This window comes from Wyeomyia smithii, chromosome 3 (assembly GCF_029784165.1).
Source record: "Wyeomyia smithii strain HCP4-BCI-WySm-NY-G18 chromosome 3, ASM2978416v1, whole genome shotgun sequence".
Classification (NCBI taxonomy): Eukaryota; Metazoa; Arthropoda; class Insecta; order Diptera; family Culicidae; genus Wyeomyia; species Wyeomyia smithii.
This window is the reverse complement of record NC_073696.1, coordinates 173056916-173073980: the sequence shown is the minus strand read 5'-3', so window position 1 is coordinate 173073980 and position 17065 is coordinate 173056916. Positions and strand designations below refer to the sequence as shown.

Genomic DNA, 17065 nt, shown 5'->3' with positions numbered 1-17065 from the left:
CGATATCAGTGCTTGGTTTGTAAGTGACAAAAGCGCCACATAGCGGGAGCATTACCACTTAGTGGTAAATGACGGTTGCAAGTTTTTACACATCTTTTGAAAAGAAGATGAACGTCTGTTCTCTGTGGCTTAACTTCGACCGAGCAACGCTACTGCCAGACGGAAAAAGAAGCGTTGGTTCTAGTCTGGGCGGTTGAGCACTTTACTGTCTATCTAGTTGGTCGCAGATTCGAGCTCGAAACTGACCATAAGCCACTGGAAGCCATTTTTTGTCCCTACCTCACGACCTTGTCCTTCGCTTTTTAAATCATGATTTAAACCTGCTCGAAACCTGCTTGAAATCGCTACAGTTCGCCCATATAACAACTGTCATTGTAGCGATTTAGAGCGAATTTTTATTCTTTATTTAAAAATCTAAGGATAATGATATAAAGTTTTGAAAAATCACGTTTTGCTCAGAAAATTACACTCTTTCAGATAATATATATAATTCGGAAATCCGTGAATAGCTAAACAACCCAATTTTATGTCAGTAGGATCGTAGCGCTAGCCCCGCAATTGTCCTGTACACTAAACAGTCGGCTGCGAAGTCTGTGTATAAATCAACAGAAGGTCAAGTTCCGAATCGGAATGTAGCACCAAACCAAAGCTTTGCTTTTTACTTTGCTTTTTTAGTAACATGGTAACGTGGCAATAACTTGTCTGGGAAAAAGTCGACCTTTGCATTTCGTTCAGCAGTAAGGTTCAGTAATTTCGCATTGTTGAATAATGTTCTCTGTGGCACCCTGTGTGCACGGTACGACACCTGAATACAGCACTGTCTAGGTGAGCGTTCAGTGTAGAATCAGAAAGCGAAAAAGAATGTTTGATTTTGATTTGAAATGGAAAAATAAGATAAAAATAAGGTAAAATAAGGGCGACGAGAAATCGGATTTTTTTCTAGGACCCGGGAGGTTTAATTTGTTATTCTTCGTCGGAATTCGATTTGATTGTGTCGATCAATTGGAGATAACTAGTTGTGTTACAGAAAACAGGTACTGAAGAAGTTCTCCTAAAGGATGAATTCCATATGGAAAGATATTATGAACCGGATTCAATTCCGTAGGCTTAAATGCTGGGAAAAAGAACATAGCACAGTGGATTCAATGCCGTAGGCTTCACTGCCTTGTTGGCTTAAGGTGGAAGTGTGTTTAACCCATAAATGGCCGACGTCGAGCCACCACGTAGTCGACTTCGAATTTTCAAATGCTTACCTTTCAGTAATAGTTGATACGTCACTTGTAAAAAAAACATATCATCATGTTATGTTGTATGGCGTATATGTTGTGGCGACGAAAACATAAGAAAGTGTTTTCGTAGATAACGCATTAACTATTCGCTATGACAGAGCAACGGTGCTGCCATCTAGGATAGTTTGCTCTGTGCGTGATTGAAATGTAAACAGAAATCGGAAAAAAGTGAAAATTCTTGCTTAGATTTTTAGTAGTATTTATTTGACTTTTCAACAAAAAGTCTGCATATAACTGTCGTGTGGGCTCCAGGAATCAGATTCCAGCGAAACTGAAGCAGTTTGAGTTGATTCCATAGTGTGCAGACGGCAAAAAGTTAGACGTTCTTTCATGACCTAGTTCTGCAGGTAACTTCAACAGATAAAAAAAACTGATAGAAAGTCGAAAGAATTGAAGCTTCTAAACAGAATTTATCGATACATCTCTACTCTTCATCAACAAAATTGCAAAACTTTATCCTAAGAAAAATTTCGTTACTTTTTCGATGATTTTAGAATACGTTTCATGAGGAAATATGGCCGATTTTAAAGAAAATTTCCCATGCGAAGACCATGACCAAATTGTGTCCACCCAGACAAAGGCAAATAGAACGGTGTGCATAGTTCCTGGATGCAATCAACGCTATGGTCGAGGTGCTTCATTCCACACATTCCCAAAGAAAAAAGATAAAAAGAGAATGAATGCGTGGGTGGCGAAACTGCGATTGAAGCTTGAGCCGACTTCGACGTCTAGAGTTTGCAGTTCTCATTTCAGCATTGAAAACTTTATTAGTCCAAGTGAGTTCTATTCGGTTTAATTATACTTATTGAAATAGTGAAGTGCAACATCTTCGCCTTAGCTTCGAAACGGTGCACCGATCGAATGATATTAAAAAGTACAGCTGTACCGGATATCAACCTTCCCCGTCCAGCTATTGATCCGAAAAAGGATAAAGCTGCAATGGATCGTGCCGAACGAGCGGATAGGCGACGTGAACGAAGTGACACTCAAGAAGGCATTCGGATGCCCATCTGTATGGTTACTGAGGATAAAAACCTAGTGAACCAAGCACCTGTATTAATGGAAGCAGCTGTCCAGGTTGATACTTTGAACTTAGATAAACTTTTTGTCGGTCGTCGGAGAACAATGTCTGTGCGGTTTAAACATGACCGGGAGTTAAATTCATGGACTGGACTAGCATCTCTCAGAATGCTGAGTACCTTTGTTGAAAGCTTAAGCTCGTTGGCTACTTATAAGAAGCGACCACATTCTACTGTTTCTGTTGAAGAGGAAGTGCTGGTTGTACTTATAAAAATGAAAACGAATCTGTCATTTTCTTGCATGAGCACCCTCTTCAATTTGCAATATCAGACTATTTCGTTAGTATTTTACCGGACAGTTCCGCAGTTGAAGATGATCTGCACTGCTTTGATACCATGGCCATCGCTGGAAAATGTTAGACGTAATATGCCGCATTATTTTCGGCCAAATTATACCGATGTTGTCGCAGTGCTCGATTGCACTGAAATGGCAGTAAAAAAACCAACCTGTCTCCACTGCAGAATCAACGCATATTTGCATTATAAAGGACGCGAGACTGCAAAGTATTTAATTGCAGTTACCCCTGGTGGGACGATTTCATATGTTAGTCGTGAATACGGCGGAAAGGCTTCTGATAAGCAGATAGTTGCGGAGGAAAAAATGCTTGAGATGGTGAATATAGGAGAGGCAGTAATGACCGACAAAGGTTTCAGCATTGACGCTGAATGTAAAGCCCTCGGGGTGAAGCTTGTGCGACCTCCGTTTTTGACGGCACCACAGTATCAGTTGAGCACCACGGATGCGTTTGAAAACGTATCTATAGCAGCGGCAAGAGTGCATGTTGAAAGGGCCATACAACGCATTAAAATTTTTTGAAATATTCAACAACAAAATAGATACACGTTTTCTTCCTGTATTGGACGATCTTGTTTACATTGCTTGTGGAATAGTGAACATTTCGAAGCCAATTTTGTCTAATGTACGGTTTTAAAAATGTTTAAAATTGCTTTTATTTCTAATTAATAAACATGTACATTCATTAACCCTCAAAAGTAGCAGAATATAAGTACTTAAGAAAAACATTAAAATAAACTTCTTTCAGTACTGCCATCAATGATCGAACGTATTCCGCGTCAAATTTGATTTCTTGGACGTAACACTTATCTTTATATGCTGAATAAATTATAAAATCTGCTGATTTACATTTTAAAATGAATATATTTAGCTGGACTTGAGCGTAGTACGCATGACTTTTCCTTAAAGATGAGAGCTTCGTGAGATAGGGAAGCTCGCCAATGAAATCGTTCAAACATTTATGTTTACCGGCTTCCGGACATTTGATTTCGATCACTTTTTCTTCATCGACAATGATTCCATCTGGAGAACACCCCAACCATGGTATATGAGGAGGTATAACAAAACCACATCTCAGAACGTCTTTTCCGAAATCTCGCTCATATGCTGCTACTGCTTGCTTTTCACATCGGAGACCATGTTCAATTGCAGGTGTTGAAACATGTCTAGGTATCACCATACTCATTATTTTCCTTTTCCAATCCTTGACTTTTTCGGGTTGAGTTTTATAATATGTATACAAAAAATAAGCCCTAGATGCAGTGATCCGACGAGCACGCTCTTCTTTCCACCTCGATGACGTACTCTGGTTGACAGTTTCTGTACAAATATTCAATGATTCGTGTTCTGAAACGTTCACGTTTACTTCGAAATAAAGATGCAAGTTCTCTTCCAGTGGGCCAACGAATTTCATTATTTCATTGTCAATCATCGTGAAACTATCCGAAGAAAATGATCTCCTTAAAAACGATTTCAGCAAATAGGATACTAGGTCTTCTTCAACGGAAATCAATGACACCATCGAAACAGTTGACAAGTTATTCTGTCCATCTAAACCAAGCAGGTTATGCAAAACATTCGATTCATTCTCAGTTCCATCCATTTTCTCATTTTTTCTCATTTCCGGTCGTCCTTTCATTTCATATGCTAAATTACTTTCAGGGAAACCTAAAATTTTTGATGAAGCGTTACATCTAACACACAATTTTGATTATTGCTTTAATATCTAACTATCTACAAAAATATGGAGAATATTGGCCTTTTCTTCTCTAGTTAAATCCATTGGTGCAGCAGCCGATGCCATAGAAGTATGAGCTTGAGACGGATTTTCGGTTATCTTCGACTTCTTGCAGAATGAAGTTAACATAGTGGCCTTGTATATATCAGCAGCAACTTTTTCGGCAATTTTACCCCATTTCTGCTGCACGTCTGTTGTAGTTAGTAAAGGAATCGAAGGAAACCTGAAACGCAATTTGTTTCAATAATATTGTAAGGCTTGTTTAACAAAGTTATGGAACTTACATTAATAGGTGGTTTAAAACAGCCATGACGTGCTTACACTTTCCCATCCCGGCCTTACATGAGCAATGCAAGGACCAATTTTGAAATACCGGCCTGGTCCGGATAGAAATTTTGTGTGGGTCTGACTTGGGTGAAGATGATTTCAAGCAAGTTGCAAACACGGATAGGCCGTCCGCATGCACAGTTTGAACTCCCACGAGAAGCAGATGGTTGGCTTTGAATACCCGTTCACCTTCGATTATAAGCCTGCTTCCTCCTGCGACATACTGAAGAATGTCAGCGAGCTGTATTTTCACCGCGCACGTCGAATGGATTTCATCGTTAGATGCCTGAATTTGAGAAAAAGAAGCAATTTTCATTCACCTGTTTTATACATTCGAGACATCACAGGAACTGTATTTCACTTAATTATCATAACAAAAGGTTGTGATTTTACAAAAAGCTCCAAATAATTAATTTTAATTAAGTTTTTTAATCCAGTAGCAGGGTCAAATTTCCGAAATAGAAAATTACACTTTTCTTTGATGGCAATTTCACGTTATCGTTGATAGAAAATATTCGGTAAACACTACAAGAAAGTTGAACGGGAGTTCCTTAATTGATTTTCACTTACCATTGTAATCAAAAAGTTCTGAAAAACGAGCAAAACCTTGCAAAAAATTAATAATTATATGAACCGTTTGTTTACCACTGGCTTCACGCACACGAAACGTCAAAAACAGTGCAGTCAACGCGAATTCCCGAGTCTAGTGGCACTAAAAATTCGTAGCTGACCACGTGGTGGCTTCTACACACTAGCTACAAACAAACGACACTTGACACCGTAAATGTTTTATTTGACTTTTCGGGCTACCCTTTTTCTTTCTCTGACTACACTTTTTCTGTCCCTGATGTGTCAAAACTGGTTTGTTTTGGTTCTCGTTCCACGTGGTAAAGTGTCCACTCCACTCATTCAGAGCCTACGGCAAAACTCATGGAGGTGATCGGTATGTTCGATTCGACCATCGAAATCAACAACTCCTCCAACACGTGGAAAGAGATGCAAAGTTTTACGTGATTCGAGACGGCAGTCAGCCGCTGCTGGGTAAAGACACAGCAAAACAGCTTCAAGTTTTGAGACTAGGACTTTCGAACTCGTCAATTTAATCAACAGTTTCGCACTGTTTCCTAAAATGAGAGGAATTTAATTACGTATTCCTGTCGATACAACTATAGCTCCTGTTGCGCAACATGCCAGGCGACCACCTATAGCGCTCCTGGGAAGAATCGAGGAAAAGCTTAATCAATTAGAATCGTCCGACATCATTGAAAAAGTGAAAAGCTACAGTGACTGGTTGTCCCCACTAGTAGTTATCGTAAAAGACAACGGAGATTTGAGGCTCTGTGTTGATATGCGTATGGCCAACAGAGCTATCAGGCGAGAGTATCATTTGATGCCAACGATCGAGGATTTTTTGCCGAAATTTAAATCAGCCAGGTATTTAATTTGTAGCTTTAATTTTTTAAAACAAACTTGCTTACCGGATGTTACTGACCAAACAATTAAAAAAAAAAAAAAACAAATGACTTTTTTAATTTTAATAAACAATCATAACATCTTTTTCTCGTTTCTTGGGTTTGAAACCTGCAGGTTCTTTTCTCGCTCAGACGTCAAAGACGCATTTCATCAAGTCGAACTTGATGAAGTCTCACGTTCTATCACAACCTTCATAACACACCGCGGTATGTACAGGTACAAAAGGTTAATGTTTGAGGTGTCGTGTGCACCTGAAATGTTCCAGCGGATAATGGAACAGTTGTTGGCAGAGTGTGACCACTGCGTAAGTTTCATTGACGACGTAGTTGTGTTTGGATCCGCTGAGCAGGAGCATGATTGCTGTCTTCGGAAAGTTTTGGATGTCTTGAATAACCGAAACGTACTGCTCTCGTGTTGAGCAGTGTTGAGCAAGTGTTTGTTTAAGGTGACAGAATTGGAATTTTTGGGACACCATATTTCACATGATGGAATAAGACCATCAGAAGGTAAAGTAGAAGCACTAAAAGTCTTCAGAAAACCAAAGAATGCGGAAGAGCTTTGAAGTTTTTTGGGTCTGGTCACCTATGTTGGTAGCACAGACTTTTTTTTTTAGACTAACAGACGTAACAGTGAAACCAAGCTCCATCGTCACAAAAAACGATCATTTCAAATTTTCATTCAAATAACAGTCGTCGCGCGACAACGCCGTCTGAGGCGCTGTCATGTGATCTCATTCATTTTTCTTAGTTCTCAATTTGACACATGCACGTACGCTAGCGCTGTTGTCGAAATATAGGACACAGCGCGAACACGGCTGGGCCTGGGAGGGAGAAACGAATACTACACTCAAAACAGAGAACACGCACATGCGTCGTGTTCTGATAGCGTGTAACTATCTTCTTGCTGTAACGCATGCACGACTCAAACGAAGGAATACTGAATGTGCAAATATTACAGACTAATTTTTCGAGTCTGTGTTTTCTTCAATTTGCCGTTGAATAAAAGTTTTTTCAAAGTTTTGAGTTCGACCGTGATGAAGTGTGTTCGAAATTGTAACCAAAGCCTTAAATCATGAGAAGCGCAAGTTTAATAATCGAAGTAGCCTAGCATGATTATTACTTAAAGCTTATGAAATTTATTGTTTTACGTAAAAACGTTACGTAAAAATATTTTGTAAAACGACAATGAATACAAAAACTGTTTGCGATGAATATTTTTTCGAGCAACGCGATACCTTTCAGTTATAACAATACTCATCGCAAAAAAATGCTTATTTTTCCTTGGTTCAAATTGACAGTCAATGACAGCTCATTCTGGTTCATTTTGACACTCACACAGCTTCGTATCCGTTTCTTCCTCCCAGGGTGGTGCTAGTGTTACTTATATAAACTACTGTTATCATCCGAACGATGGATTGATCGATAATTTGTTCAAAGTGTTATGTCTGTTAGTCTGGAGTTAACTCATCGCGGAGTCCCTTTCCAGTGGGCTGAGGATAATGATCAGGCTTTCGAGAGGCTGAAAGTATTAATAGCCGACGTTAACCATTTGAAGTTTTTTGATAATTCCTTGCGTACGCGAGTGGTTGCTGACGCCTCACCCGTCGCACTGGGAGCAGTACTCCTTCAGTTTGGGGACCATCGCGAAGACTGTGAACCTCGAATCATTTCCTACGCAAGCAAGAGCTTAACTTCGACCGAGCAACGCTACTGCCAGACGGAAAAAGAAGCGTTGGTTCTTGTCTGGGCGGTTGAGCACTTTACTGGGGCTTATTACGGGAGTCACTTCACGGTGAGATGACAACCGTAATAGGCATGGTGAAAGTGATTCCCATTTGATTTGCACGCGTCTTTTTTCACCGTGAGATTTTTTCACTTCGTTCTCACCGTGAGGTGACACCCGTAATAAGCCCCACTGTCTATCTAGTTGGTCGCAGATTCGAGCTCGAAACTGACCATAAGCCACTGAGGCCATTTTTTGCCCCTACCTCACGACCTTGTCCACGGATTGAGCGCTAGTTTCTTCGCTTACAATCTTTTACATTTGATGTCAAATATCGCAAAGATTCTGACAATATCGCCGACCCATTCTCAAGACTGACTGATCACCGAACAGCCACTGGTAGAGCCAGTGAAGAGAGAGAACACTCTTTGATATTGGCGATACTGGAATCTACAGCGATTGAAGTAAGTGAGGTCGAAGAAGCATCCATAGCTGATCGGGAATTAGCTCTGGTTCGTTATAGTCTTCGCAGCGGCTTGTGGCACGGAATAGAAATTAAACAGTATGAAGCGTTTCAAACTGAATTGGGGGTGGTCAGAGAGATCGTAGTTCGAGGAAACAAAATAGTGATTCCGGTGAGTCTACGACGAAGATTTCTTGAGTTAGCACATTAAGGACATCCAGGAGAGTCGGCGAGATTGCGCGAAAGAGCTTGGTGGCCAGGAATGGATCGAGGTTTCTAAATGGGTAGCTTCGTGCGAAGGATGGCGTTTGACCGGATTACCACAGAAGCCGGAACCAATGCAGAGAAGGGCTCTACCTATAGAACCGTGGACGGACTTGGCAATAGACTTCCCTGGTCCCCTACCGTCTGGTGGATATCTGTTAGTCCTAATCGACTACTTTAGGCGCTACAAAGATATCGAAACTATGACGAAGATCACAGGTAAGGAGACGGTAGATAGACTTAGCAGAATTTTTTGCCGTTTGTGATTCCCTAGAACCATTACTTTCGACAATACAAAACAGTTTCTAAGTACTGATTTTAGAGACTATTGCAAGGGAACTAGAATACACCTGAATTTCACAATACCTTACTGGTCGCAACAAAACGGGGAGGTTGAGCGGCAAAATCGCTCCCTCTTGAAGAATTCAAACCAGTCATGCACTGAAAAGAAACTGGATGACTACTTAATGATGTATTATTCTACGCCGCACTCGGTGGCGGGAAAAACACCAACTGAACTTATGATAAGCAGAACCTGGGAGGAAGAAACGGATACGAAGTTGTGTGAGTGTCAAAATGAACCAGAATGAGCTGTCATCGACTGTCAATTTGAACCAAGGGAAAAAAAGAATTTTTTTTTTGCTATGAGTTGTTATAACGGGTCTCCTACGAAAGGCAGAAAATCGAAAGGCAGAATCACGAAAGGCAGAATCACGAAAAGCAGAATTACGAAAGGCAGAATATTTCATTAGGCAGAATAACGAATGGCAGAATCACAAAGAGCACGAATGGCAGAATCAAAAATTGGTCTATTTGCTTTTTAACAACACACACTCGCGGCCTTTGGCCGCTCTATTGTCCAAATGTATGCTGTCCTTACTCGCTACCGCTCGTTCGGACTTAACTAAGGGAAAGAAAACCTGTTTGAATAATCCTAGAAAACCAGTAGATCAGTTGTTTGTATGCGAGAGGCCGCCGCTTCCGACGGCTTTGTGCCGCCTCGGTTCCTTGCCCTCGATTATGCGTCTTCGCCGCATGAATTGTTTTATGTTAATTATAATTAACAAGCCGTTGAGACTAGTGTAAGTTATACCTACCATCGAAAAATTACTCCCCGCGATGCCGTGAGACTCTTCAGGATCTAAGCCAAACCAGTTTGCGCGTCTCGGATCTAATAATTAGGCTTTATCTGCACCTCTCATAAAAACTGGTCATCGCTGTGTGACCAGTTATTATGTCTGGTTACCAAATAATATTGAATAATAAATGTAGAGTAGCAGCTTTGACACCGTGACCAGCATTCGCACCAATTTACCATCACGCACTTGGCTATCGTAAGTCAGGTTCTGCTACCAGTGATTCTGCCTTTCGTGCCCTTCGAAATTCTGCCTTTTGAAATATTCTGCCTTGTGTGTACGGTCATAGAATTCTGCTTTTCATGATTCTGCCTTTCGTGCTTCTGCCTTTCGTGATTCTGCCTTCTGTGGCGAACCCGTTATAACTGAAAGATAAAAAATATTCATCGCAAACGGTTTTTGTATTCATTGTCGTTTTACAAAATATTTTGGTTTATTTTCACGTAAAATAATAAATTTCATAAGCTTTCAATAATAATCATGTTAGCCACAGATAACAGACATCCAAGCTAATTTTGCTTTATGTGTGAAAAATCACAGGAGGGTTGTGTGCAAAGCCACGACCGCAACGTTGAAGTAGAATACTTTTACAAGAGAGTTAACCCGGCTGCTTGCGTGACAGTCATTTTTCCTAGTAAATAAATGTTGACCGCTCATTGGCAGTATTGAAAATTCTGTGCAAATGAAGTTGAAGTACTACTCAATATCAGTTTGCACATATAAATACGACCTCACTGAACAGGAAAAGTACGAACCCTTTGCGGCGCAAACAAGTTTCAACAGTCAGAGTATATGTACATGTGAATTCAAATTAAGATAATTAACTTTTGGTTAAAGCTCAAAACGAGAAAATTTTAAATCTTCAATTCATTTGTTTGGTTGTCCTAAAAAGGACAGTTTGTTGTTGAGAAAAAATCGGATATGACGCTGATTGCATCTTTGTGTTACGCCGATAGCGGGAGTGGTGAACTTGCGTATGACGAAGGCATCGTATTACCTTTTTTATTGAATGGGAGAAAGAGGAATATTGTAAAATTTTGTGAACATTGAATGCAAACAATACTACCGAATCGTAATCAGGCACTCTGATAACAAAGTTAAAGGCTATTTTCACACTAAAAATCAGATAGCCAGCAGAAGTTTTGATTGCCAAAATCCAGAATGCTTGTGTAGTTGCCAAAATAAGGCAGAGCTTCACTGGAGGAAGGCCGAAACCCTCAACCGGCAAGGATGCTCCGATAGCAGGGAAATAGTGGTTTCGCATTCAGGAACGGCATCGTAGTTAGGAATTCTATTCACCCGGCCGTAGGTTAATGTACAGCTCTACTTACGGCTGTACATTAACGTACGGCCGGGCGAATCGGTTCGCGCCGCTTTTCGCGTTTAGCCTGGCAGAGGCCTAATGCGCTCGGCCAACACAATAGAAAGGTGTTTTCACATTGAAAATTAGACACGGCTTTACTGGAGTAAGTGTTGGCAAATGCATCCACCGGTAAAACCGCCGCTATCGTACGAAAGCGCGTCGTTTCATGTGGGGAATAATATCAACAACGAAAAATGACGCGCGTCTCAGCACACCCGAACTGTTTCGCCGTGCCGCTTCCATTTACTTCCTTATAACGTCGGCCTAATGGAAGTACCGGCTGCACCTACCGCTGAGGCTGTTACCATACTGCTACTGGTACCCAAAGTTATTAACTCTTCAAATTAAGTGTTTTATTTGTCCTCAAAAGAACAATTGTTCAATTCCATATCGGATATAATGCAATCGCATCTCTGTAATATTACCGACAGTAAAATTCTTCTAAACAAAATGATCCAACTTTTCCATTAGAGGAAGTGCCGGCTGATGTACGGCAAAAATCTCGCCCGATCGCTCGCGTTGGTGTTTGGCCTGGCAGAGACGTGGTGACCAACCACAGGGCAAGTGATTTCTTTGATTTGAAGGCAGCCACAGGCGCAACCCACTGCTATCCTCTGTTACTGCTGAGTGCTGATATCTGCTGCGGTTCAAAATCGGTTGCTGATCGCAACCTTTGAGCTGCTCTAACAGTGGGGGAATTAAGATACACGGACAACATGCACTGTGGAGGCTATTTCACATTCAGTGAAATTAGACGGGCGCGACAGATTTAAATTGCAAGGATCCAACACAGAACGCTTGCTTGCGTTGTCAAAAATTATTAACTTTCAATGACTTGTTTATTTGCCTTGAAAAAGGCATTTCGATGTTCAAAATTTGATTTCCTAATGGCAATCTTCATACTGCCCCAACACGGGGGGAATAATGGCAGTCTGGCGACACACGCTGAGAAGAACCGCGCTGCTCCTGAGACGTGTTGATTAACCACAGGGCTAGTGCTGCTGCTAAGGAAGGACGACTGCTGTTGTCGCTGTCTAGAACTATTATGAGCGGCTTCGGCTGAAACAGGCTCTTATATAAGCCAAATAGCATGTTTTCAATTGCAAGGTATATGATTTTGTCGACCGTGCTTGGGAAGCAATTATATAACGACCAATCAGAGGTCGAATTTTTCGTTTTGACAAGGCTTGACTATTTCCAATAGTACAATAGTGTGAATGATGAATTAGAATTATCTTCTTTTGGGAAGAATCTTAGAAGATTTTCCAATCTATTGCTGCAAGAACAAAGGAAATCCATCGAATACTAACCGATTCATTAGCATTTGAAATTGGACATATTTTTCACTTTTTTCGGTTTTAGATTTTCATTTCTTCCCTATGTATTTCATTCATCCCTATGTAGTCGAACTTCCTGAGAGAAGTATTCTACTTCAAAAGACGCAACGGTTTTTAGTATGTCGCAATACGCAGTATGGTGGCGCTAAGAACACTTAGTGGTCAACGATTCGTTGAAATGGTTAAAATCCATAGTTTTTCAGCTCTTATCGATATTATTGCAATAACATGTGTTGCCGTTTTTTAATGTAGACATTTTGAGCAGTCGTAATTTGTACATAATCGACAATTATATTCAATCCCAGTTTATATTTGCGATAAATTTGTTTGTTTTAGTTTTGATATGAAAAAAAAAAAAATACCCAAACCTCACAAAAACAGTATTATATCGTTGCAAAAACAGCGACCCTACTATTTGTGAGAATTTTCATGCGTCTGGCAGCTCTGACTATAGTCTAAGACCCAAGTATGATGACAGTTCTATAAGGTATGCTATTCACGTCGATGCATTAGTATTAGTGATCGTTATGAACTTTTTCCAATTTTGTATGGAATTTGAAATGATTTTGCGTTTTAAACTAAACTTATTGAACATTCTTTCCTGAAAAGTTATAGAAATGATGTTGAAACATGTTTTATTTGTGGGGAATACATAAACATGCTGCGGTCTAGGTAAAATATGCTGTTTTTCATCAATTTGCCGGTAACCTTTTTGCACTTTTCGTTTTTTTCTTGTACTCTAATAGCGCTTCTAAATGGAGTCGCTTATGTTTCATACAGTAACAAAAGTCATGAGCTATGACAAAGACTAAGATTATGCTCCAACTATTAGAAATATAGCATTTGTATATATTTTATTTCGACATATTGTCGCAACTTTTCACACTAAATCTAAATTAATATCAATTTCTAGTGTGTTTCAACTGGAGATTCACTCTCCAACTAAAAAAATCCGATATAAAACAACATAAAACGAGAAATTTCCAAAAATGTTCTGAATTCCATACAAAACGCGAAATTTTTCATAACGAGATTTGTTTGTGTGCGTGGATAGACAAAAATGTAGCATACCTTGTAGAACTGTCATCATACTTGGGTCTAAGACTAAGTCGCAAGTTGCAGAAAGATATCGTTAGCATTCCAAACTAGTAATCTTACACGCGATTTCTGGAGTTTTTTGTTCTAGCCTGGATATTTGTTATCTGTTTGTTAGCGTACTTCGATTAATAAACTTGCGCTTTTCGGGATTTAAGGCTTTGGTTACAATTTCGAACATACTTCATCACGGTCGAATGTTGATTCTCGTTTCGCAAAATAGTGATCACGAATGGATTTGGCATGGCATGGATTGTAAAATTTTTGCAATCGCATGAAACCCCGACAAATCTTCCTCACAGGTATGCTCTCGCACAAATTTTTCGAAAATCTGCGTGCGCAAACTCAAAATTCCGAAGAAACTTTTATACAACAGCAAATTGAAAAACACAGACTCGGAAAAGTTGTGCTTTACAAATTTTCAAATTCAGTATTCCTGATATTACTTAAAACTTCGTTTGAGTCATGCGTCCCTAATAAATAGGAACCATAAACGGACTATAATCTATATGGTTTAACGATAACCTAGACAGTTCGGACTGTGCCCCGAATAGGCTGTTAAGCATGTTGTTATGGTTATTGATTATGCGGGGTGCGTTACAGCAAGAAGATAGCTACACGCTATCAAAAAACGGCGCATGTGCGTGTTCTCTGTTTTGAGTGTAGTATTAGTTTCTCCCTCCCAGGGCAGAACCATACGAACAAAGATCCTTTACTTAAAAGACATAGAAAACTGCTCCTCGTAATGACAGGGCTTGTAGCGAACTTGCAGCAAAATAATAGTGACTTTAGTGACTTTTTTCATTAAAATAGTGACCAAATAGAGACTAAATAGTGACCAAATAGTGACCAAAAATTTACAAAAGAGGGTTTTGAAATTTAATGTTGAACAATAAATGAATTAAATTTAATCTGAAATTTATGTATTTATAACATAGGATGTGCAATGCTTTGTTCTCATAGAAAATAACTAAAATCTGTATCATAATTTCACATTGAAATGGTTGTAATAACACCTTGTTCAATATATTCGAATACAAGTTTTCGAGTTATAAGTGTTAATGAAAGTACGTGAACGAATGTATGCACTCTCGAATACGCATTGGTGTGTTGGTGGTCTGTTAGTTGTATTTAGTTCTTGATGTGCAATGTAACAAATCCGGAAAGTCGTAGTTAAACGATTTTTGGTCAGTGACTGCCCTTGCGCAATATTCAAACATCTCAAATCATGTGAAGCTAGGCGAGATTTCGTTTATTAAACCATCGAAAAATACAAGGAAACATTCTCTTTGGGGGATCGTTGAAAATTCTGTCGGCCACGATCTGCAAGGATGCCGCAAGTCGTAAAATTGTGACTGTTATGAAGAAGCGTGTCCGGCGAAATGAGCCGTTGCGAACCAGAGTGGTCTATGTGCCATCGAGCAAATTGTTCAGGAGAAGCAATTTCCGAAAAATCTCTGAATAAAATTCTGTTCAATGGATTCTTTCAAACAAAATGTTCTAATATAAAGGTTATGAAGTGGTTCAACATTGGGATATATAAAGTTAACAGTTTCTTTGCGAAATCGGTGATTTTATCTCACCGATGTACATAGACCACTCTGAATTCATATATATATTCACCGGAAATCTCGAATCGTTTCGGAACAGAGTGGTCTATGTACACAAACCCGGTAAATGACAAAGAAAATGACGGTAAATCGTATAAAATGGCTAGTGTCACATGTTATATGATACATATAGCATGTCACATGTAAGATGTAACGTGTTACATTACATGTAACACAAGATATTACATTTTACATAATATTTTACATGTTACATTTTTCGTGTTACTTTACGTGTAACATGTTACATATCACGTGTGACATGTACAAAACGAGTGGCATGTTCCTTATCACATGTAATAAGCTACATGTTACGTGTTACAAGATAGTATTACATCGATTTATGTACATAGACCACTCTGTTCCGAAACAAAACGGCCATTCTGTTTCGGACGAATTTTCAACACGGAATAAATCAGCTTTAAAATTCGATTTTCCGAAATTTTCTTAATCTCCCAACTTCAGCTTCTTGAGTAGATGCGGTTTATGCAAAAAACTCATTTTCGAAAAAAATGGTCTTTAGACCACTCTGTTCCGCAACGGCTCAAATGATAACGTTTAGTTTGTAATTCGCACCCTTCTGAGTATAACTATTGAATCGGTCCACAATATTTTGGCCGATTCTTTTAGTAAAAGAGGCTCGATAGAGTGAAAATAATACTTTCACAACTCGCTGTTCGCGAGTTCATTGCTTCTGATGGGAAACTATTTGGCCTGGAGTGTGACTGGTTACACAAAACAATCGAATGTGGGCAGCAGCAAGAGACAACATTTCAGAGTTCTAAAGGAGTGTTCCTCGATGGCAGAGTACAGCTTTAGTGATGGTCTCGGGAGCAATTTGCAAGCGAGTAAACTTCCTCTGATTTTCATTTACAAAGACGCCGAATTTAATGCTGTTTATTATAAAACGGTAGTTTTGGAAAAAAACGTTACCCCGTGTCTTCGAAAACTCTTCAGAGCTAATTACTACACGGTGACAAAAAAGTCCGGTCACACTTTTTTGGGGTCGCCTGTAGCCGACACGTTGCATCTCTCTGGTGCCATCTATATGTTAAATGAAAGGGTTAACTTTGCTGCCCAAAGTGGCAGAGTTTCGTTTCTGTGCAGTTTGTTCACATTGAGTTGTGAGCCATGGCAGAGATAAACGCAGCTGTTATCGCTGAATATGTGAAAGGGTACAAACCCGGACACATATTCAAACACCTAAAACCGCTCGGAATCAACCGGAAATTCGTATACCGGATCATAAATCGGTACCTAGAGACCGGAGGCACCGAGAACAAGGCACGATTTGGACGACCAAGGTCTGTGAGAACTCCAAGGCTGAAAAAGATTCTACGAGACCGGATTCGCCAGAATCCCGCCCAATCTGCACGGAAGCTGGCCAGGAACCTTAAAATGAACCGAGAATTAATCCACCTGCTTCTGCGCAAGGATTTAAAACTTACACCGTACAAAAACAGGGCGTTCATGGGGTTACCAAAGCTACAAAGGACAAGAGGTACCAACGCTCGCGGGAGTTGCTCGGTTGGCGCGCAGGTGACGAGATTATTTTTTCGGACGAGAAGCTGTTCGTTTTGGAGCAAACAGTCAATCGCCCAAATGATCGAGTTTGGAGTGTGAGCCTCCAGCAAGCTCCTGCGGACAAGCTGAACGTTTCCCGGTTCCAAAATAAGACGTCAGTGATGGTTTGAGGAGCCATTTGCAAGAGAGGTAAACTGCCTCTTATTTTAATCGATAAAGGGGTCAAAATCAACGCAGCGTACTACCTGGACACGGTTTTGAATAAAAATGTTCTGCCTCAAGCTGAACTATTGTTTGAAGACGATTACTACTGCCTCCAGCAAGATGGCGCCCCATCCCACACCGCAAAGGCT

The 17065-nt window shown here is 40.0% G+C and overlaps 2 protein-coding genes across 3 annotated transcripts; one reads left to right on the top strand and one right to left on the bottom strand.

Annotated features, from left to right (window-relative positions):
* The first annotated feature begins 1447 nt into the window (after positions 1-1447).
* Positions 1448-3911, top strand: LOC129730006 (uncharacterized). The gene is made up of 3 exons (XM_055688948.1): positions 1448-1636; positions 1784-2065; positions 2128-3911. Exons 2-3 carry the CDS (start codon positions 1804-1806, stop codon positions 3183-3185), a joined length of 1320 nt encoding a protein of 439 aa, XP_055544923.1. The 5' UTR covers positions 1448-1636; positions 1784-1803; the 3' UTR covers positions 3186-3911.
* On the bottom strand, positions 3295-5424 carry LOC129730005 (uncharacterized). Of its 2 annotated transcripts, XM_055688946.1 has the most exons (4): positions 5299-5424; positions 4686-5014; positions 4395-4624; positions 3295-4331 (listed from the first exon to the last, which is right to left on the bottom strand). In XM_055688946.1, exons 1-4 carry the CDS (start codon positions 5299-5301, stop codon positions 3349-3351), a joined length of 1545 nt encoding a protein of 514 aa, XP_055544921.1. In that variant the 5' UTR covers positions 5302-5424; the 3' UTR covers positions 3295-3348. The 2 variants fall into 2 exon arrangements, with proteins under 2 accessions (XP_055544921.1, XP_055544922.1); XM_055688947.1 differs by having other exon boundaries at positions 3295-4624.
* Between the last annotated feature and the right edge of the window lie 11641 nt (positions 5425-17065).

What these genes read in the sequence shown, in the direction of transcription:
- LOC129730006 (XM_055688948.1), top strand. Translation starts at nt 1,804, where the DNA reads ATGGCCGATTTTAAAGAAAATTTCCCATGCGAAGACCATGACCAAATT. An exon ending in TGAAAACTTTATTAGTCCAA is followed by an intron (nt 2,066 to 2,127) that starts GTGAGTTCTATT and finishes TCTTCGCCTTAG; the next exon opens with CTTCGAAACGGTGCACCGAT.
- LOC129730005 (XM_055688946.1), bottom strand. An exon ending in GTTTTAAACCACCTATTAAT is followed by an intron (nt 4,625 to 4,685) that starts GTAAGTTCCATA and finishes ATTGCGTTTCAG; the next exon opens with GTTTCCTTCGATTCCTTTAC. An exon ending in TCTCCATATTTTTGTAGATA is followed by an intron (nt 4,332 to 4,394) that starts GTTAGATATTAA and finishes CAAAAATTTTAG; the next exon opens with GTTTCCCTGAAAGTAATTTA.